The sequence below is a fragment of the Puma concolor genome, chromosome B4, assembly GCF_028749965.1.
Source record: "Puma concolor isolate L17-30 chromosome B4, mPumCon1.1.hap2, whole genome shotgun sequence".
Taxonomy (NCBI): domain Eukaryota; kingdom Metazoa; phylum Chordata; class Mammalia; order Carnivora; family Felidae; genus Puma; species Puma concolor.
This window is the reverse complement of record NC_141673.1, coordinates 4,331,159-4,351,546: the sequence shown is the minus strand read 5'-3', so window position 1 is coordinate 4,351,546 and position 20,388 is coordinate 4,331,159. Positions and strand designations below refer to the sequence as shown.

The 20,388-nt window shown below is 55.8% G+C and overlaps 2 protein-coding genes across 8 annotated transcripts in view; one reads left to right on the top strand and one right to left on the bottom strand.

The window, feature by feature from the left end:
* SMC1B (structural maintenance of chromosomes 1B) overlaps window positions 1-969 on the bottom strand; it is a 76,880-nt gene extending 75,911 nt beyond the window's left edge. For 3 of the 5 annotated variants that reach the window (XM_025926719.2, XM_086712019.1, XM_086712021.1), the window contains exon 1: window positions 799-969. In XM_025926719.2, coding sequence (XP_025782504.1) covers window positions 799-907 — 109 coding nt within the window. In that variant the 5' untranslated portion in view covers window positions 908-969. The remainder of the gene's footprint in view (window positions 1-798) is intronic. The other 2 variants (XM_086712020.1, XM_086712023.1) reach the window with 1 other exon arrangement.
* RIBC2 (RIB43A domain with coiled-coils 2) lies at window positions 711-19,867 on the top strand. 3 transcript variants are annotated; one of them, XR_015253235.1, is made up of 8 exons: window positions 711-1,352; window positions 2,609-2,690; window positions 5,449-5,793; window positions 9,891-10,009; window positions 13,202-13,429; window positions 18,175-18,341; window positions 19,320-19,578; window positions 19,681-19,867. XR_015253235.1 is itself a non-coding variant. In XM_086712024.1 (7 exons), exons 1-7 carry the CDS (start codon window positions 1,239-1,241, stop codon window positions 19,757-19,759), a joined length of 1,134 nt encoding a protein of 377 aa, XP_086568150.1. In that variant the 5' UTR covers window positions 714-1,238; the 3' UTR covers window positions 19,760-19,867. The 3 variants fall into 3 exon arrangements, 2 of the variants coding, with proteins under 2 accessions (XP_086568150.1, XP_086568151.1); XM_086712024.1 differs by lacking the exon at window positions 19,320-19,578 and having other exon boundaries at window positions 714-1,352; XM_086712025.1 differs by lacking the exons at window positions 18,175-18,341; window positions 19,320-19,578 and having other exon boundaries at window positions 714-1,352.
* The last annotated feature ends 521 nt before the right edge of the window (window positions 19,868-20,388 follow it).

Here is a 20,388-nt window from a genome sequence, read left to right as displayed (position 1 = left end):
GCAGGCGTGGGCGGAGGGACGGGTGCTGGGGGTGGAGAGTGGGGGGGTCTCAGCGGCGTTGGGCCGGGAGCGCAGGGTGGGAGTCTGCGCCCCGCGTGGTTGTTGGAGGGTCTGGGACTGGGGCGGAGGGGTCACGGTTCAGGAGGGGGAAGGGCCAAGAGCGCTGGGTGGGAGTTGGTGGGGGGGGGGGGGTTGGTGGCGGAGGATGAGGCCCTGGGGCGGAAGGCACCTGGTGGCTGGGGGCACAGAGAGGGGGTGGCCCCCCTGGGGGGGTTGGCGGAGGGCTGGGGGTGGAGGGCCAGGGGCTGGGGGCGACGGTGGGCACCCAGCGGCGGGGGTGGGCGCTCGGGAGGTTTGTGGAGGACGGGGGGTGGAGGGTGGGGGTCCCAGCCGGCGGGGGGGCCGGGAGCGCTGGGTGGGTGTCGGCGCCGGGGGGGGGGGGTTGGCGGAGGGCAGGGGGCACCGGGCGGGGGTGGAGGTCGGGTCGGGGTGGAGGACGAGAGCCAAGGTGGGCACCTGGCGGCGGGGACGCAGGGCGGGGGTTGGCGCCCGCGGGGTTGGCGGAGGGCCGGGGGCTGCGGGCGGGCACCTGGCGGCGGGGGCCGGGGGTGGAGGACGAGGGTGAAGGTGGGCACCCGGCGGCTCAGGGCGGGGGGTGGGCGCCCGGGGGGTTGGCGGAGGCCCACGGCCGTAACCCGCCCGCGTCCAGCCTGCTAGGCCGCCCTCAGGTCACGTCCCCTCGGGCAAAATGGGTTCTGGGTGACCCGGGAGGGCAGAGGCGTTCAGGGTCCCAGTTACCGGAGCCGTTGGGGCCGATGATGCAGGTGAACCTCCTGAAGGGGCCGATGACCTGGCGCCCCCGCCACGACTTAAAGTTCTCCACGAGCAACACCTCCAAACGGCCCATGGCTGCGCCCTCCGCGCCTCAAGCGGCGTCCGCACACGCCGGCGGGAAAGCGCGGGAAGTGCTTGCGGCATCTCGCGAGAGGAGAGCGAGACTCCGGCGAGCGCCGCGCGGTTCCCAAGCAACCGGGTTGTTTATGTTTCCGAGGAGAGCGGAGCTTGGAGAGGTCGCAGAAGGACTGCAAGCTTGCGGAGCCGGCTCAATTCGCACCCGCCCGGCCTCCTCCTAGGGAGCCAGCCTGGCTTAGGCTGCAGCTTGTTTTATTTTGGTTGTCTTTCCTTTTTCATCTCGTTTGTCTTAAAACCCCCTCAGGGGTTCTTCGCGATTTCCAGCCATGGAGATAGCGCAGCCCAGAGACCTGGAGCGGTACTTAAGCCTGGCCAAGAGGAGGCACGGGGAGCTGTGCCGGCAGAAACGGATCTTCAACGCCAGGAACAGGATCATCGGGGTGAGGCCCTCTACCCGGTGGGAATGGGGGGGGGGGCAGCGAGGGGCGGGCGGCGGAGACCAGGGATGAGCCCTTGCAGCGAAACTGCTGATCCAAGCACGGCCGCAAAGGGCACCGGCTCGTCGTGTTAACTGCCGAAGAGGGGGAAGACCTTCGCAGACACCTACCCTCTCACTTGCAGGACAGGCAAACTGAGTCCTGCAGCAGGGACGGAGCTTGCCTGCAGTGAGTGGCTAGTCAGAGACCGGAAGGCGGGTCTCGTTTCTCTGAACCGGATTTTCTGCACCACCAGGGGTTCCTTCCAGTCTATTCATTTGACACATGCCAGCGAGTTACTATTTTGTGGCACGCCTCAGCTGGGCACAGGAAATGAGGAATATGGCAATCCCTGCCTGACCTTGCAGAGTTCATGGCCCGATGGACTCTGGCATTAAAACGGTCACATTAGCAAACCGTGAGAGACTCTTAAATACAGAAGACAGGGCCGCCTAGGTGGCTCGTCGGTTGAGCCTCGCGCTTCGGCTCAGGTCATGATCTCACAGTTTGTGGGTTCGAGCCCCGCATTGGGCTCTGTGCTGACAGCTCAGAGCCTGAAGCCTGCTTCAGTTTCTGTGTCTCCCTCGCTCTCTGCCCCTCCCCCACTCACGCTCTGTCTGTCTGTCTCTCTCTCAAAAATAAACACTAAAAAATTATAAATACGGAAAACAAACCGGAGGTTGCGGGGGGGGGGGGGGGGGGGGGGGCGGAGCTGGGCTACATGGGTGATGAGCATTAAGGAGTGAGTGCACTTGGGATCCGCACTGGGTGTTGTATGTAAGTAATAAATTACTGGGTTCTATTCCTGAAACCAATACTGCACTGTACATTAACTAACTTGAATTTACGTAAATAAATAACACACTCTAAAAAAAAATTAACTATAGTACAAAAAACAAAAATGGTCCACTGCTCACAGCAGTGGAATCAGGGCTGTGAGGGAGGGGAGCATGGGGTGTCAGGGGTGCACAGACTGAGACTGGGAGAGGACATCAGTGCTTCCTAGAGGAGGAGTTGCCCTGTTCTGCAGATATCTATCAACTAAGAGAAAGGGAGAAGGAGGCTCTGGGGACAGGCTGAAAAGGTATGAAAAGAACTGATGTGTCCCTAAGACAACTAGTTAACAGTGGAACAAGGCTTAAAAAAAGATCAGTAGGATTGTTATCAACCGACTAAAATTATCTGGCTGTAACTCCACTCCCTTTGTTTTCCATTTCCAGGGAGACACAGACGCCTGGGATGCTCAGGTTCATGACCAGAAGATAAAAGAAGCAACCGAAAAAGCTAGACATGAAACTTTTGGTGAGCATCTCTTAAAGCCTAGCTAGCAGTCTGGGGCTGTATAACTCCAGACTCCGGTCCTCATTGCTTCAAAAGTGTAAAAGCTTGTCATTTTCACACTCTTCATCCTTTTAAAATTTCACCATTGTTTGTGCTCAGTTAATGTGCTGATTCTTTCTCTCTTGAAAGGAAAACAGCTATTGAATTCTATGGGGGGTGTAGGAAATGTATTGTGAGGGTAAATGTACATTGTTCTCGGGAACATAAACCCGAGAACATAACCCCGAGAACATAAAATTTTATGTTTATTTTTGAGAGAAAGAGAGGGTGTGCGCGAGCCGGGGGGACACAGAGAGAGACACACACACGCAGAATCCCAAGCAGGCTCCACTCTCTGAGCTGTCAGCACAGAGCCCGATGCGGGGCTGGAACTCACGAACTGTGAGATCATGACCTGAGCCGAAGTTCGGACGCTTAACCGACTGATGCGCCCAGGCGTCCCTGTTCTCAGTTTTCTTTAAAAACCGGACATGAACACCCTTAAACACACACACCATTCTCTGCCAAAAAGTTTCAGACCTTCTCCTGGGGACAGCTGCTTGCACTAGAGGACACAGGGACACTCTTGGTTCACACTGGCTGTGGTGACTCAGAGCAAGATAAGATACTGTCGGAGCTCTGAGATAATTCCAAACAGGGGCGCCTGGGTGGCTCAGTAGGTTAAGTGTCTGATTCTTGATTTTGACTCAGGTCACGATCTCATGGTTCATGGGATAGAGCCCTGAGTGGGGCTCCTTGCTGAGTGTGGGGCCTGCTTAAGATTATCTCTCCCTCTCTGCCCCTGCCCCACCTGTGCGCAAGCTCTCTCTCTTACAAAATAATAAACATTTTTTAAAAAATTCCAAATAGAATTCACTTTCCCACATCAGGTGCAACAAGTCCAGCTTATTTCTTCTTAAAGCACTATAAGGATTTTTTAAATAGGAAGAAGCAGGATGCAAAATTGTATATACCATGGGCTATCCATTAAATGTTAAAATATATAAAAAGAAATAAGCTTAGAAAAAGACAGAAAGGCAATAGACCAAAATGTCAGCAGTGGTGATGTTGGGATGATGGAATACAAGGGAAATATATTTTTTTCTTTGTACCATTCTCTAGTTCCTAAGCAGTTTACCTTTGTCGTGTTTAAAAATAATTCAAACCTGGGGCACCTAGGTGGCTCAGTCGGTTAAGCATGGGACTCTTGATTTTGGCTCAGGTCATGATCTCACAGTTTGTGGGATCGAGCCCCACATTGGGCTCCTCACTGGGCGTGGGGCCTGCTTGAGATTCTCTCTCTCTCTCTCTCTCTCTCTCTCTCTCTCTCTTTCTCCCCCCCCCGCCCTTTTCCCGCTCGCACACTCTAAATAAATAAATAAATAAATAAATAAATAAACAAACTTGAAGAAAATAATTGTTACAAGATAAATAAAACTTACAACAATGAATTAACTGCAATTTTTTTATTCATTCCCATATGGGCAGATTTTTTTCCAAACCCCGCTGCATGCCTATCCAGGCATTATGTCCCTAGTGTATGCAGGTGAGAGATACCATAGAAGAGGAACTAATACGTATCGGGGTATGCATGTTTTCAGGTTTATGGGATATTGGCAAGTTGCTTTCCAAAGTTATAAGTGCACCAAGTTACATTCCCACAAGCAGTAAATGAGAAATCTTGTTTCCTTACTGTCCTTACTAATGTTCTTACTAATATACTCTATTATTAGCATTGTAAATATTTTGCCAACTTATTAGATGTTTCCCATCTTGTAAGGTCAACCATCTTTTCACAACTTCTTGATCATTTGGGTTTCTTTCTTTTTTAATTTCTTTTTAATGTTTATTTATTTTTGAGAGAGAGAGAGAGAGAGATCACCAATGGGGGGAGAGGGGCAGAGAGAGAGGGAGACACAGAATCCAAAGCAGGCTCCAGGCTGTGAGCTGCAGCACAGAGCCTGACGTAGGGCTTGAACCCACGAGCGGGGAGATCATGACCTGAGCCGATGTTGGTCGCCCAACTGACCCAGGCACCCCCATTCAGGTTTCTTTATAGTGATTTTCCTGTTACTATTCTTGACCCATTATTTTCTTTGGTTGTTTGGTTTTTTAAACTGATTTGTAGGTACTCTTTGTATATTCAGAATACTAATTTTGGGGTGCCTGGGTGGCTCAGTCAGTTAAGTGTCCAACTTCAGCTCAGATCACGATCTTGTGGTTTGTGAGTTCGAGCCCCACGTTGAGCTCTGTGCTGACAGCTCGGAGCCTGAAGCCTTCTTCAGATTCTGTGTCTCCCTCTCTCTCTGCCCCTCCCCCGCTTGCTCGCTCGCTTGCTCTCTCTCTCTCTTTCAAAAATAAACATTAGGGGTGCCTGGGTGGCTCCGTCAGTTAAGCAGCCGACTTCGGCTCAGGTCATGATCTCACGGTCTGTGAGTTTGAGCCCCACGTCGGGCTCTGTGCTGACAGCTCACAGCCTGGAGCCTGTTTCGGATTCTGTGTCTCCCTCTCTCTGACCCTCCCCCCTTCATACTCTGTCTCTCTCTGTCTCAAAAATAAATAAAGGTTAAAAAAATAAATAAAGATTAAAAACATTTTTTTTAAATATTCTTTAATGGTTGTGTTACTCTTTTGAAGGCTTATATTACTTTTAGAATCACTAGAAATTATTTTTTAAGGTGGATTCAAATTTATTTTTTCTCTGAACCTTAATCTTATGGGTATGCTGTGTCTCTTCTAGCTGCTGAAATGAGGCAAAATGACAAAATCACATGCATATTAGAAGGCCGAGAAAGGAGAGATAGGAAAAGCCTCTGTAAAGCCATCAATGACTTCCAGCAGACCTTCCAGAAGCCAGAAACTCGCCGTGAATTTGACCTATCTGACCCCCTAGCCCTTAGGAAAGATCTCCCAGCCAGGCAGTCGGATAACGACATTCGGAATACAGTATCGGGAATGCAGAAATTCATGGGAGAGGATTTAAACTTCCACGAGAGGAAGAAATTCCAGGAGGAACAAAACCGAGAATGGTCCTTACAACAGCAGCGGGAACGGGAGAGTGCCCGTGCCCACCAAAGATGTGCAGGTAATGAAGCCCAAAGGGACAAACCGGTCCCAATACTTTCTCCGACCAATCAAACCCGTGGGTTTCCCCCTGCTTTGTTTGGTGTCTCATGTCCTACCACTGTGCTGTGTTGGCCGCCGGGGAAAGAGCCTGTGTTCCAGGATGTAAACGTCTTCATTTCTGAGCTTGCAACTCTGTGCTCCCCCTGGGCTCCAGCCAGGTGCAGGTGCAAAACCCACCCTGCCCAAAGGAGGTGCCCAGTCTGCTGGGAAGACAGTGGGAAATACACAGGTCCAGTTGGGTCTTCTGGGGGCTGTGTTAGAAGTTCTCGCAGGGAATGGGGGGCGGCGGGGTGAGGCCTAGGGCTCAGGGGTCACGTGTCCTCACCAGGACCCTCCAGGCCCAGGGAACCTCTCTGGCAAAGCCACCAAGACCTGGGACAACCTCCATCCCTGAGGCAGTTGCGACAAGTCCAGTAAACTCTGCCTGCACTAAGGTGACCGGTGTTTTCTTTTTTTTTGTTTTAAAAAAAAATTTTTTTTTTTTGGTAATTTTTATTTATTTTTGAGAGAAAGAGTGCGAGTGGGGGAGGAACGGAGAGAGAGGGAGACACAGAACCTGAAAGGGGCTCCAGGCTCCCAACTGGCAGCAACAAAGCCTGACGCGGGGCTCGAGCTCACGAACGGCGAGATCGTGACCTCAGCCGAAGGCGGACGCCTAACCGACAGAGCCACCCGGGCGCCCCAAGGTGACCGCCAAGCTTCCGCATCCGAGCTCCGTTTTCAGGCGGCTCCTTCATCTGCGGCCTGTGCCACAGCTGGTCATCTCTTCCTCCTGGAAATATTTCCTCTGCCAGCTTCCAGGACCCGCTCTCATCCCCCGGCCCCCTGGTTGGTTTCTCCTCCCCTTCCGAACCAACCTCCGGGTGTTGTTGCTTACCAGTGCCCTCTGCGCCCTGCCTGCCTCAACCACACTCGGTCTCTTGGCGCTCTCAACTAGTCTCGTGGGTTTAGATACCACCGATAGGCCATCTTTCCCCCAAACGTACCCTTCCAGCCTGGATTCTTCCCTGATTCTCAGCCCACACGTCCTGTCACCTCTGGACGTTTATCTGCTCTTGGGTGTCTAACGAACTTATCAGAGTCAACACAAGACACCCTGGCCTGCCCCCCCGTGAACCGCCACCCCCGTCAATGGGAACTCCATTGTTCCAGTTGCGCAAGCCCCAACCCCAAGGCGTCTTGACTCCTTCCTTTGTCTCAAATGCCATGTCCAGTCCAGCAGCAAATCACCCCAAATCACAACCGCCTCTCTCCACCTCCACTCTTACCCCTCTGGGCTAAGCTGTCAGCATCTCTCAGTGCGATTATTGCAATCGCCTGCAGGTGGTCTCCGTGCTTCTGCCCTTGGCCCTCTATAGTTGCTTCTCAACCCAGTGACCAGGATGATCCTGCTAAACATTAAGCTAGATCTTTTGCGCACACCCTTCCAATAGCTTCTCATTTTACTCAGAATAAGCACCAGATTCATCTCAAGGACCGGGAAGGGGATCATCTGGAATGATCCCCTACCACGCTGCCTTTCATTCCTTTCATCCTCGCCACACTGGCTTCCTCACTCAGAATGTTAAGTGTGTCAGGCTCACTTCTGCCTCAGGGCCTTTGCACCTACTGTTTCCTCTGCCTGGAAACATTTCCCCATATATCTGCATGGCTTGCCCCTTATCCTTCTTTGGGTCTTTGATGAAATGCCATCTTACCAGAGAGGTCTCTCCCCTGACCACTATTTTAAATTGCAACCCCGTACCCTCCCCCATGCCCATACTCTGTATCCCTTTCCTTGCTGTATTTTTCTGCAAAGCCCCATCACTGACATACTGTATGATTATGTATTTGTCATCCCTCTCCCCAGCATCCTATCCCGGGCTCGTTGAAGGCGGGAGATTTGCTCTGTCTTAGTCACTGCTCTGTCTTTCCTTCTCGGCACATAGATATCTGTTGAACAATGCATCCGTAGGGCTTTCGAGATCTCCGCCACCTCCCAGGCTCTCCACATGTCCATCTCTGGCTAAAAGACTTTGTCTCAGCCTTGGACTTGGTCCTTGAACTGCCCCCTGGACATCTCCCCAGGCACTTCAGAACATCCTGGAGAGTAACCCTGAACTTCCCTCTGGCTCTGCTCCTCCCCCCGCCATCCTCCCCTCCATCAATGACACCTCCTTCCCTAGTCAAGTCACAAACCCAGGAGTCCTCCTTGAGCCACCCTTGTTCTCAGGCCATCCTCAGTTCCCGTCCTTCCACCTCCTGCATGTATCTTGAATGGCCCGCTTCTCCCTTCCCTGCTGTCACCACAGTGATGAGTCACCACCTTTTTTTTTTTTTTTTAATCACCTGGAGGGACCACACCAAGGGCTTTCTAATAGTCCTTCATGTTCTTTCTTGTCCTTTCTGGTCTCTTCTCAACATAGCAGTCAGAGTGCTGATTTTTTTTTTTTTTTATTTTTTTTTTTTATTTTTTATTTTTTTTTATTTTTGGGACAGAGAGAGACAGAGCATGAACGGGGGAGGGGCAGAGAGAGAGGGAGACACAGAATCGGAAACAGGCTCCAGGCTCCGAGCCATCAGCCCAGAGCCCGACGCGGGGCTGGAACTCACGCGAGATCACGCGAGATATCGCGAGATCGTGACCTGGCTGAAGTCGGACGCTTAACCGACTACGCCACCCAGGCGCCCCATGATTTTTAAACAATGTCACCCCTCCTCCCTCCATCCCAGCTTAAAACCCTCCAATGGCTTCCCTCTTACATCTGGAACAAAATGCAAAATCCTCCGTAGCCTACAGGGCCCTGCGTGCTGGGCCACTGCTCAGCCCCTGTGTCACCTTATGCCCCCTATACCCCACTCACTGTGTTCCAGCCACTTGGCTTCCTTTCACTTCTGGGTGCCGACAGACCCTTGTTCATGTCAGACCCGTTGCACCTGCTCTCCACCCAGCTTCTTGTCCTTCCAGACCTCAGCTCCAAGGTCACTTCCTCCCAGAGAAGCACTCTTCCTCTCTTCCTCCCCATCCCCGTCTGCCTGAGCCAGGTATTCCCAGCGTGTCCCCTCCCAGGAGGACCCTTTCCCCCTACAGCACTTCCGCAGTGTGCATTCATAGATCTCTTTCGGGGTTCATCTGTTTGTGACCTGGCTCATCGCCCAGACAGTAAGTTCGCCAAAGGCAGGAAGAACCCTTTCTGTCTTGCCCGTCACTACACACTTTGTGCCCTGCAAAGGGCACAGTCCTGCGTGGACCTCCTCGTGGCGCTGTGTCAACTGAAAGGATGAATGAAGGAGGGGAAGACAGATGAAGCTCAAGCGGAACGGAGGCCCCTGCCTCACGGCTGGAGTTTGCTCTTGTGTTTGGACATCAGGAGGATGCCATGGGGCACAAACACCACGTGAAGGACCTTTGGATCGGTGGCTTTTTTTTGTTTGTTTGTTTAAAGTAACAACCCTGCAATGTAGGAGTTGTCCTGCTTCCCAGATGAGGGCTGGAGGCTCGGAAAGGTTGGGTAATAGTTCAGGTTTGCAGAGCTAGGGAGTGTCTGGGCTGGGATAGGAGCCTGCTCTTATCTGAGTCCAGATCTTTACCTTTTGTTGTTTGCATGTTCCACGTTAACCTCTTCTGATGCTGCTGCTGCTCATTGGCCTGGAAAAGTCCTAGTGTCACTGCATGAGTATCTCCCCACTCTGACACCCCTCCTCTGCGGAGCCCCATCTGCTCCCCACAGCAGAGCTCCCTTGTCCATTGTAAGAAGATGGATGAGGGCCCCAGCCCAGGACCACAGCAGACATCACCAATTCCCAGCAGAATTTACCCATCCCCAGCAGACATCACCAATCGCCAGCAGACCTTACTGATCCCCGGTAGTGATGCTGACCCTTGGGGCCTGCAGCCAAGAGCTCTACCTGAATCACCTCATCTAAGTGTCCCAGCAGCCTTGAGCATCCCCTCTCTCCGGGTGAGGGCAGGATAAGAAGAGACGCGTGGCTGGACACTCCACAGGGTGCTCTGCGCACCTGGGAAGGAGCTCTGGGCGGGCAAGCGAGGTGTGACTGCGTTTCGTTTCCTTTCAGAGGACCTCTACTTCAAGACAAGGCTGCAGTTTGATGAAACGGCCAAGCATTTACAGAATCTGGAAAGTGCCACCAGAAAGGCGGTTTGTGCAGCTGTGAAAGAATTCAACAGGAACCAGGTAGCTCCCGGGACGCCCCAGTCTCCCCGTCCCAAGTCCCAAGCTCAGCCCTTCACCGACTCACACCACACAATCCACATGGCCCTCCCGGGGGCTGCCCTGGTACAGATTGAGTGCGCCCCCGCCCCTGCTCCTGAGCTTGGGAGCCTGGGGATGGGGGGGAGGGGGGCGCGGTGGGCTTGTCTAAACTCTGCAAACCTCAGATTCTTCTCTAACACCGAGGACAGTGACATCTACCTAAACGGCCATCCAGCACTGCTCTGGCATCCTGTCTTGGTCTCACTTCTTTGTCACCTCTCAGAGCTCATCCTCATCAAGACCAGGTCCTGGCACTCACTAAGGGCCACAATCATCATGTTGATGATCGGGGCTCCTGACACCTCCCTCCTCTCTAAACTCTGCGGGACCTCCTCCCAAACTCTCCACCTCCGGCCTTTTGCTCCGCCCGTTCCCTCACTGGCCTTGCTTCAAGCTCTCTATTCCTCCAGTTAATCAGACCCCGGCTCCAGACTTCTTTACAAATGCAGTTCTACTTCCTGGGTGGGATGGGGGCCGCCCTGGATTCATTTATCCGGTGAACTGGTTGCCCAGAACTGTGGTCTGTGGAGTAGGGCAGGCGGGACGATGAGCTGGAGAGCAGGAAGGGATAGGAGAACTCTGCTGCAGTGTTTTTGCAGCCTCGCCGCGTTTAACTCCCATGTGTGCATGTGTATTATGAAGCACTGTTCATGTGTGGTCTAATGGTGTCACGCTGTGAGATAAATATATTGGAACACAAGCTCAAAAATGTCCTGCTGGTGGGACATTTATGTAATCAAAACCTCCGGGAGAGGCGGGACCAGAGACCAGAGACCAGAGACCAGAGAGAATGTTGGTTTTCAGCGGGGCAGGGGTTGGGGGTGGGGCGGGGACCGAGGAGGACAAACTGCCGGGGATGGGGGGAGACCAAGGGCAGACCGAGGCACCAGCCGGCAGACCGAAGGCCATCTTAGACATCCTCTGGTCCTTGCCTTGTGTGCAGACGATGCCCAAGAGGAGAGGTCACCTGCTCCAGGGCCCGCAGAGAATTCATGGTAGATGGGGCTTTTGTGTACTGTGTGCTGGGTACTCTGTGCCGTGAGCTGGGTGCTGTGAGCTGGGTGCTGTGTGCTGGGTGCTGTGTGCTGGGTGCTGGGTTCTGTGTGCTGTGAGCTGGGTGTTGTGTATTGGGTGCTGGGTGCTTGGTGCTGTGTGCTGTATATTCTGTGCTGTGAGCTGTGTGCCGTGTACTGTGTGCTGGGTGCTGTGTACTGGGTGCTGGATTCTGTGTACTGTGTGCTGTGAGCTGGGTGCTGTGTACTGGGTGCTGGGTGCCGTGTGCTGGGTGCTTGGTGCTGGATGCTGTGTACTGTGTGCCGGGTGCTATATGCCATGTACTGTGTGCTGCGTACTGGGTGCCGGGCGCCGGGTGCTGTGCATTGTGGCCGCTCTTCCGGCCATTCATTTAGTCGCTCGCTCAGTGGCTCAGCGGATCATTTAGCGAGCCCTCCCGCTGGGGGACCGCCCTTGGCCTTCTCGGAAACCGTGTCGCCGCACTCGTCGACGCTCTCACTCGGTAACCTCCGCGGCGAGCGCCTGCACCGCGCCAGCCCTCACGGGGGGGGGGGGGGGGGGGGGGGGGGGGTCCCCCAGCTCCGCGCGTGCGCGCTGCCAGGCCAGGCCACGCCGCCAGGCCACGCCCCCCGCGCCCGGGGAAGCCGCCGTCGGCTTTTGCGGCTCTGCTCCTAGGTGGAAACAGGCCGGAGCATCCAGGCAGAGGCCCAGGTAACCGTCCTCCGGAGCCACTTGCGGGCGGGCCGGTCCGGCTCCGCAGAGGAGGCCCGCACTGGAGCGTGTCCCCCTGGGAGGAGAGGGCTGCTCCTTTCCCCGGACACGTGCTGCGGTTCAGGGCCGGTGGCAGACGCCGGACCCCGACTGTGCAGGCGCCAGGCCGGGCTCTCGTCTGCCGCCTTGGGATGACCCGGCTCAGTGCCTCCGTTTTACCATCTGTAGAGTGGGGATAATGGCAGCACCCAGCAGTACCAGTCAGAGGGAGCCAAGCCTGCAGGTCGGCTGAGGGCTCTGCTCCTCGTCACCCTCACCCCGAAGCCCAGGGCCCCCAACCGCAGCAGCACAAGAGAAGGAACGTGTCCTGTCCCTCCCCCCACCCCCCCAACCCCGCCTCATCCTGCCACGACGGTCACCTCTGCTCACACTTCACGGGCCCGAGGAAGCCACGTGGCCACGAGCGCTCTAAGCAGGTGGGGAAGTACGGCTGCGCCACCTTGCAGGAGGAGCTCGGGAGGTAGTTTGTGACCAGCGGCAATGACTGTCACACGTGCTCGTGAGGTCGTCGTGGGCTTAAACGAGTGAATACACGCAACGCGTTGGCCCGTTTAGCGCACTGTCCTCCAACTACCTTCCCCGGCCAGAGGGGTGTGATTAGTCGATAAACAAACAACGAATTGTTTAATTAATTAACTCAGTGCGTGAGTCTGGGCTCGTCCCACCGCAAAGCCCGTGCTGCCGCGACGCTGTCGAGCTGGCCTTTCGCGAGCGCGCGCGGCGTGCGGGCACCTTGCCCAGCGCCCTGTTTGCTGCTACAGAGAACGGGTAACACCGAGCCGAGAACCGGCTGCAGCCCAGAGAGGGGGCGTGACTTGCTCCGGTCACATGGCCAGGGCCCTGTCCCTCCACTCCTCACCCTCCCCGGAGCAGGGATCTGACCCGGAATCTGTCTGTCCCCGGGGCCCGTGGCCCACGTGCATCGAGAGCATTTTCACCTTTGTGGGGTCGCCGCCGTTGTGAATCACTCTGGCGGGTGTTCTCTGTGGCCTGCGGCCACCCAAGGGGACCAGGGCCACTGGGAGGGGCACGCAGCCCTGCCCTGGGGGAGATGGCGGCCTAACCTGGGGAGGCCGCTCCCCTCTTCGACAAATCAGTGCAGAGGGGGGCTCCCTCAGCCCAGCCCTCGTGCCCCCCATCACCCAGGCTGCCAGGGGCCAAGGGCCTCCCCACGCCCGCCTGCCGACTCTCCGCCCCCGCCCCACCTGTCCCAGGCGCACTTTACCATTGTCTTCCTTCAAGAGACCCCAGTGAGATGCGCCAGCCTTGCCTCAGTCCCCACGGGGTCACCCAGGGCATCTTCCTCACTGTCCGTCCTCCCCTGTGCAGGCCACCGAGTCAGTGGAAAGGAAGACTCGGGAGAAAAAACAAGAACAAGAAGACGACTTGGCCGAGATCTCCAACCTGCTGCGTGGGGACCTGCTCTCCGAGAACCCGCAGCAGGCAGCCAGCTCCTTCGGGCCCCACCGCGTGGTCCCCGACCGCTGGAAGGGCATGACCCGGGAGCAGCTGGAGCAGATCCGTCTGGTTCAGAAGCAGCAAATCCAGGAGAAGCTGGTACCTGCCCGCCCATCCCCCACCCCAGCCCCCAGCCGCAGACCTGTACACCCGCTGCCTTCCTGCAGCCGTCTAGTTCTCACCGCTGCTGTACTTGTCCCTAGAAGCAGCTCTCAAGGGGTTTACGTTTGGGGAGGTAGGGAGATATGTACTGGGGTGGAAGTAAGGCTGGGCCAAGGGGATGGAAGGTGCTGAGTTTGAGAAGGGTCCCCAGGGGGCTGGGAAGTGACATTGGAACAAAGACCTGACGGAGGGGAGGCAGTGCACCACGCGAGTATTGCAAATATTGCAAACATCGGAGGAAGGACCACCAGGGGGTGAACTGCAAGGACAAGGCATTGAGGCAGGAGTAGAGAAGAGCAGGGAGCCTGGTGGGCTGTGGAGGAATGAGGGGGGAGGGAGAGGAAGAGGTCTGGGAGGGGGAAGGTCAAGGTCCTGGCAGCCCATGGGGAAGAGCTTTTCTGTGATGGAGATGAGGAGCACTGGAGGGTTTTGAGAGGAGTGACACGTGTGGCAGGATCCCTCTTGCTGCTGTTTTGAGAAAAGGCTCTATTGGGGTGGGGGTGGGGGTGGGGGTGGGAGGAGAGGGCCTGTTACGGAGGCTGTTGCAGCGGTCAAGGTGAGAGATGATGTTGGCTGGTCCAGGGCCCTGGCAGCCAGGGTGCTGAGAAATGGTCAGATTCTGGGTCTATTTTGAAAGTAGAGTGAGCAGGATTGGTTGAAGGGTTGGGTGGGGCATATGAGACCCAGAGGAGTTAAGGATTACTCCAGGCCTTGTGGCCTGGGCAATGAGAAGGATGGAGTTGGCATTTACAGAGACAGGAAGAGGGCGAGAGGAGCAGGTTGATAGGGGAATGGAAGTCACAAGCGCAATTTTGGAAGTGACGTGTGTGCAGTGTGCGTCACACATCTATATCTGTGAGGATTCCATGCCTGAGCATGGCAGAAAACCCTAACTAACAGCATCTTAAATAAAACAGAACTTTATCTCTGGCATATAGACATCACATGGCAACTCCAGGGTCATTGACTAACATTCTGCCATCCTTGGCAACTGGCTCCCTCCTCCTAGTACATGATGGCTGCTTGAGCCCCAGCCCTCACATGCATATTCCATCTAGCAGGAAAAGGAATGAGGAAGAACACTCTAAGGACATTTCTCGGAAGTTTCACAGGACACTTCCGCTTAAATTCCACTGGATAACACTTAGTCACAAGGTTGCCCCTAACTGGGAAATGTAGTGTTTATTTCAGGCGGCAAGGTAGCCGGCAATGGTTTTATTGTGGAAGACCGAAAAATGGCTACCGGGAGGCAAGTAACATTTTCTGCCACAACCTAAAGCCAGTAGGCAGTTGGATACATAGTCGGGAGTTCAGAACAAGGTCTGGAGACATAAGCATAGAGGCATGGCCACACAGAGAGTATTTAAAGCCGCGAACCTGGCTAAGGTCACGCAGGGAATGAGTGAAGACAGGGAGAAGGGGACTAAGGACTGAATCATGGGACAACCCCCACCCCCACCTTCATTTATAGAGAGCGAGGGGGGCTGAGAAGGAGCAGCCAAAGAGGGAGGAGGGACCCGGCAAGGGGAGCCCCCAGGTCAAACCCTGTGGCTGGGCTGCTGGCTGAACCCAGGATCCAGGGGGCAGTCGCTGGGGACTCTATCAGGAGCATCTTTGGAGGAGGCGTGGGGGGATGGAAAGGTAACAGGCAGGAAGGAAGTGGAGACCCACCGATGCAGACGCCGCTTTCAAAGTGTTTTGCTGAAAAAAGGAGCAGAGAAATGGGGTGGTAGCTGGTGGGGACAGTCGTTTGCTTTTTCTGATTATGGAAATAACAGCATAGTTGTTATGCCACGAGGGCGACGCGGTAGAGAGGGGGAAATTGATGTCAGAGGGGACTTGCTGGAGCCCGTGTCCCCAGCAGGAGAACAAGGCCCTGGGAGCACTAGTTGAAGCTTGGGGTGGGTGGGAACTCAGGCTGATCGTCCTTGGCCGTGGGGGTGGGCTTCACTTCTGGAACCCCTATTTTCTGGGGAAACAGGAAGGGAGGTCAGCAGCCGAGGGTGAGGGGGTCAGGTTGGGGGTTCGAGGACTGAGAATGGTCATTAGGAGAGCTGGAGAAGAATGGCCTAGGAGAAAGGGGAGGGATGGCCAGGCAGAGCCAGGGCTGGAGGTCATGCACTTGAAGTGTCCTCAGTGAGTGCAATCAGATGACGTTCCCCGGCCACGCTTGGCTGTACAGACCTGCCCGGCATGTCTGACCCAAGTGAGAGTTTCGAGGGCACCGAGGGCATCTGCGCCAGGGGGTGTCAGCCGTGGACGCCGGGCCGAACAAGGAGGGAAATGAAGTCACAGGAGAGCCAGGACAGTAGAAAGCGCGCGGTCAGTGGGTGGCAGGTCCCGGGGTGGGGCGAGGACTCGAAAAACCGGGCTGCTGGAGAGAGGGTGGAAGAGGCAGATCAGAATGGTGGTGGACGGGACACTTGAGGGTGACACTAGGGAGGCTGACATCCTTGGTAATGACAAGGTGGGGGCAGATGTTCTCGAAGGGGGGGGTCTGTCTCTGGACCGGCAACATCGGCATTGCCTAGGAACTTGGGAGAAATGCAGATTCTCAGGCCCCACCCCAGACCTTCTGAACCAGAAATCCTGGGGCAGACCCACAGTCTGGAGCCAGGAAAGCCCCCCAGGGGTTCTTCTGATGCCCACTGGAGTTCGAGGATCACTGGTAGGCTGGGCCCAGGGGGTGACAGCTGATAGGCTGGCACTAGGTCTTTGGAGAGGAGGGGGGATCACGGAGAAGCCAGGAAGAAGGAAGTTCTCAGGCCTGCAAGGGTGGACGGGGCTGCCCCAGGGTCAGCAGATGACCACCCCAGGTGGGGTGCTGGCAGGTGCCACGGTCAGTGTGAGCTCCTGAGCAGGCAGGTACTGGGGGAGGGGCAGCGGCCTGGCTCAGGAAAGGGGGAGCGGGTAGAAGAGCTCCCCTGCTGGCTCTGGTCCAGGCGCACAGGGTCAGCGGTGTGGGAGGGAAAACAGCCCCTGCGTGAGAGGGGACAGCCGGGGGCAGGCAGGGAAGTAGCCCAAGGTGGCAAGAGCCCCGAGGTTGGCAGGGAATGTGGGTCGCCCTTGCCAGGCACTGCTCTGTCCTTCACTCCTACGATTCAGCCCAACCGGCTGGCAAGGAGGGACGGCCACCTGTCCTGAGAGCAGCATTTTTGTCTGATTTTCAATCTTCGTAGAAAATTAAGACCGAAAAGCGCAAAGGGGAAAAAAGCCTAGACCAGGCCTCACCGCTCAGAAATCCGCCTGCCCCCTTCCGCACCCCTGTATGCCCTCCGGAGCACTTCCCCCCTCTGCATGGAGACAGTCTGGAAAATTGAGGTCAAAGAATAGGTAGGCTGTCTGTCTCTTAGTCCAGGGCAAGCAGGTCCCCATGGCACTCCATATTCTTTTTTTTCCCCAAGTTTATTTATCTTGAGAGAGAGAGAAAGAGAGAGAAAGTGAGCGAGCAGGGGCAGAGAGGGGGAGAGAGAGAATCCCAAGCAGGCTCCGTACTGTAAACTCGGAGCCCAACTCCGGGCTCGAACCCACAAACCCTGAGATCATGACCTGAGCTGAAATCAAGAGTCAAACATTTAACCGACTGAGCCCTCCAGGGTGCTCCAGCATCCTGTATTCTTTAAAAAATTTTTTTAAACATTTATTCATTTTTGAGAGAGTATGAGTGGGGGGGGGGGCAGAGAGAGAGGGAGACGCAGAATCCCAAGCAGGTTCCAGGCTCCCAGCTGTCAGCACAGATCCCGACGCGGGGCTCCAACCCACGAACCGTGAGATCATGACCTGAGCTGAAGTCGGACGCTTAACCAACTGAGCCTCCCAGGCGCCCCAGCATCCTGTATTTCTTGACGAAAACACCTTGTGTTATGACTCAGGGCAGCTGTGAGTAGCCTCACTTTACAGGTGAGGAAACTGAGGCTCAGACAGGCAAAATGACTTGCCCTGTAGGCGGCAGAACCGGGCACCAGCTTCCTCTCGGTCCTGGGTGGGGGGCCAGGCCCTCTACCAGCCCGTCTGCACCCGGTGGCTGGCAGGCCCAGGTCGGGGGGGGGGGGGGCACCGCTGAACACTCTACTTCTGCTCAGCGGTGAGCAGAAGCCCCGCCCTAAAACCCACGGAAGGGAAGGAGGTGTGTTCATCTTCAGACCTGGTGTCACCTGCTTTTGCTTCCTTTTGCAGGAGAAGGCTGAGCTGACCAATAATTCAGACTCAGGACGGCCGGTAGAACGGCTCACGTTTCTGAGAGCGACCCCTTCCCTCCGCATTGATGGGGTTCCTCTTCTAGGGCTCAGTGGTTTTTATAGAGGGGGCTGGAAGCCAGTGAAGAGTTAGCTGAGATGCAGAAATTCACCCCCAAGGCCTTGAGCCCGCTGGCCTTGGGTGGGGCTGCCGCTTCAGTAGGTTCTAGAAGCCACCAGGTGATCCCCGTGTTCAGCAGTGCGCCCCACTGGCAGCGTCCGGGTAGGAGGGCGGGAGGCACGCAGGCCCTGCCCGCGGAGCCCTGGGCTGGCAGGTGGCGCTGGTCTCCTCTGATGCCCTGCATGATGTTGCTCACCTGCCTGCCCCCTCTCTGAGCCTCAGTTTCCCCATCTGTGAAATGAGAGGCCGATTCTCCCGGGCGATCCCCTGGATCTCTTCCTGGGGGAGGGGGGGCGGTGGTGGTGAGTCGCCTCTCCCCCCTCCAGCGGCTTCGGGAAGAAGAGTGGCAGCGAGACAGGGACTGGGACCGGCAGAGGGTGCAGAGGGCTCGCTCCACTCTGCTCGTAGAGCGGCAGCAGAAACGCCAGCAGCGGGACCTACGCCGGGCACTGGACTGCGCCAACCTCAGCCTGGCCAAGGAGCAGCGCTCGCAGTGAGGGGCCTGGGCCAAGGGGCAGGGGCAGGGGGAGGGGGAGGGGGAGGGGTGACGGCAGAGCAGGTGGGGCCGGCGGGGGGCACCAGAGCCGAGATCCCGCCGAGTCGTGGGGAGTCGTGGGGACGGTCGGGCAGCGCGGGCCCACCTCCCCGAGTCTTTCCCACGCAAGGGCCCCAGGCCCCGGCTGTGTATCTCACCAAAGCCCCCTCGCAGCAGTGACTTGGGCTCGGACACAGCCTCCTGGTAGAGAATTCAAGCAGAAGGGAGAGAGGGGCTGAAAGCTACAAGCCGGCAATTAAGTGCTTGGAAACCACTGGTGCCAGCACAGGCCAGGAGACCCTCTGTGGGAGGCGCGCATGTGGGCATAGCGCCCCCCAGCGGCTCAGACATGGGTGCGGGTCGTGGGGTACACCCAGGGCCCTGGGAGCCCCAGGGGGAGGGCTCTTGGGCCTGGGGGAGTCAGAAGGCTTTTCTGAGGAGGTTGCTTGGCATAGACATCGGGGGGAGGCGGGGGGGGGGGGCGGCAGAGGCAGGGCGGGACCGTGCCAGCCGCTGCAGCTGCCAAGGGCAAGCTGGAGTCTCTTCCTCACACTGACAGACCCCACGCATAGTTCAGAGTGCCAGCGACAGAAAACGTCTAATGCAGATCCGTAGGTGAACTTGGTAAAAAAACAAAACAAAACAAAAAACACAGTATTGGGGCACCTGGGTGGCTCAGTCGGTTAAGCATCCAACTCTTAACTTCAGCTCAGGTCATGATCCCATAGTCATGAGATCGAGCCCTGGGTTGGGCTCTGTGCTGGGCATGAAGCCTGCTTAAGACTCTCTTCCTGTCCCTCTGCCCCTCACCACCCTCTCTGAAATCCCCCCAACCCCACCCCAAACCCTACATTACTTATTGACTTAGTTATTTGTGTGTCCATCAAGCTCTTGGCTTGAACTCAGAAGAGACCCACCAGTATTTTCTCTAATCAGGTGTCTGTTCCCTGGCGGGTCCATTGCTGGCTGGTCACTTCCGCCGGGGGCCCCAGAGGAGCAGTAGAGATGATCCCACAGAATGGAATGAACAGATGTCTTTACAGCCACGTCCACAGAGATTTAATTCTAAGACCTCTGCAGACTATGCCGGTGCCAGTGCCCAGTGTAACCGCAGGGCGATGATAAAACACATCCCTCCCTCACCCTTGAGCTCCTCGGGCTGGAATGTATTCCGTATCCCGGGGCTAACACACGGGTAAAAAGTCTGTGGCCTTCTTCCTTACGTATTAAAAAAAGATAGATTCCTTAGGAAACCAGGCATTTGCTGATTTTTTTTTTCTCCTTGTTTTATTTTCAGGAAAAAATATATGGAAGAAGTCTGTACAAATCAACCCACTGAAGGTTATTTCACGCAATTTAATACAGGAAGTCGATAGTGAAAAAGACACGGTCCTTGTCTTCTGAATTGTTCATGCATAAAACGCAGCAGCCTTTTGAAGAGTCGCATTTATTACAAAGAAATACACCCCGTGTTTCAGGAGTGACTTTCGACTCCGCTTTTTCACGGCGGGCAAACCGTGTTAATCCCCTCCCCTGTGTGTGTACGAGGTTTCTGTTCAGCTCTGCCCCGAATGTGTGTTCCCGGAGCAGCCGTGGGGGCCGTACAGGGAAGGCATAGACGTGGCCCTGCCAGGACCATCCCAGAGAGAGTGGCATCCGAGGGGGCCTGTGTGTCACCGGCACCCCGGGTCCAGCTGCCGTGAAAGCTAACGGGAGCACTCACTATATGCAAGGCATTTAGAACAATTTGACCCTCGGGGCGGCTAGTGGCGGGTGGGTATCTTTATTACTCATCTGCTCTGGGAGAGGAGCCTGAGATACAGACATGTTAAGTGTCTTGCTCAAGGTCACGTGGACAGGCAGTGATGGGCCTGGGGTTGAAGCCGGGGCGTCCGGCTCTCCTGGTTCTGGTAACAGAGACCCCAAAACAAGAGTGGCTTCAGCAAAGCAGTTTACGTCTCGCTCCCGGAGCAGCCCTCTGTCACTTCTCTGCCAGCTCCCGTCC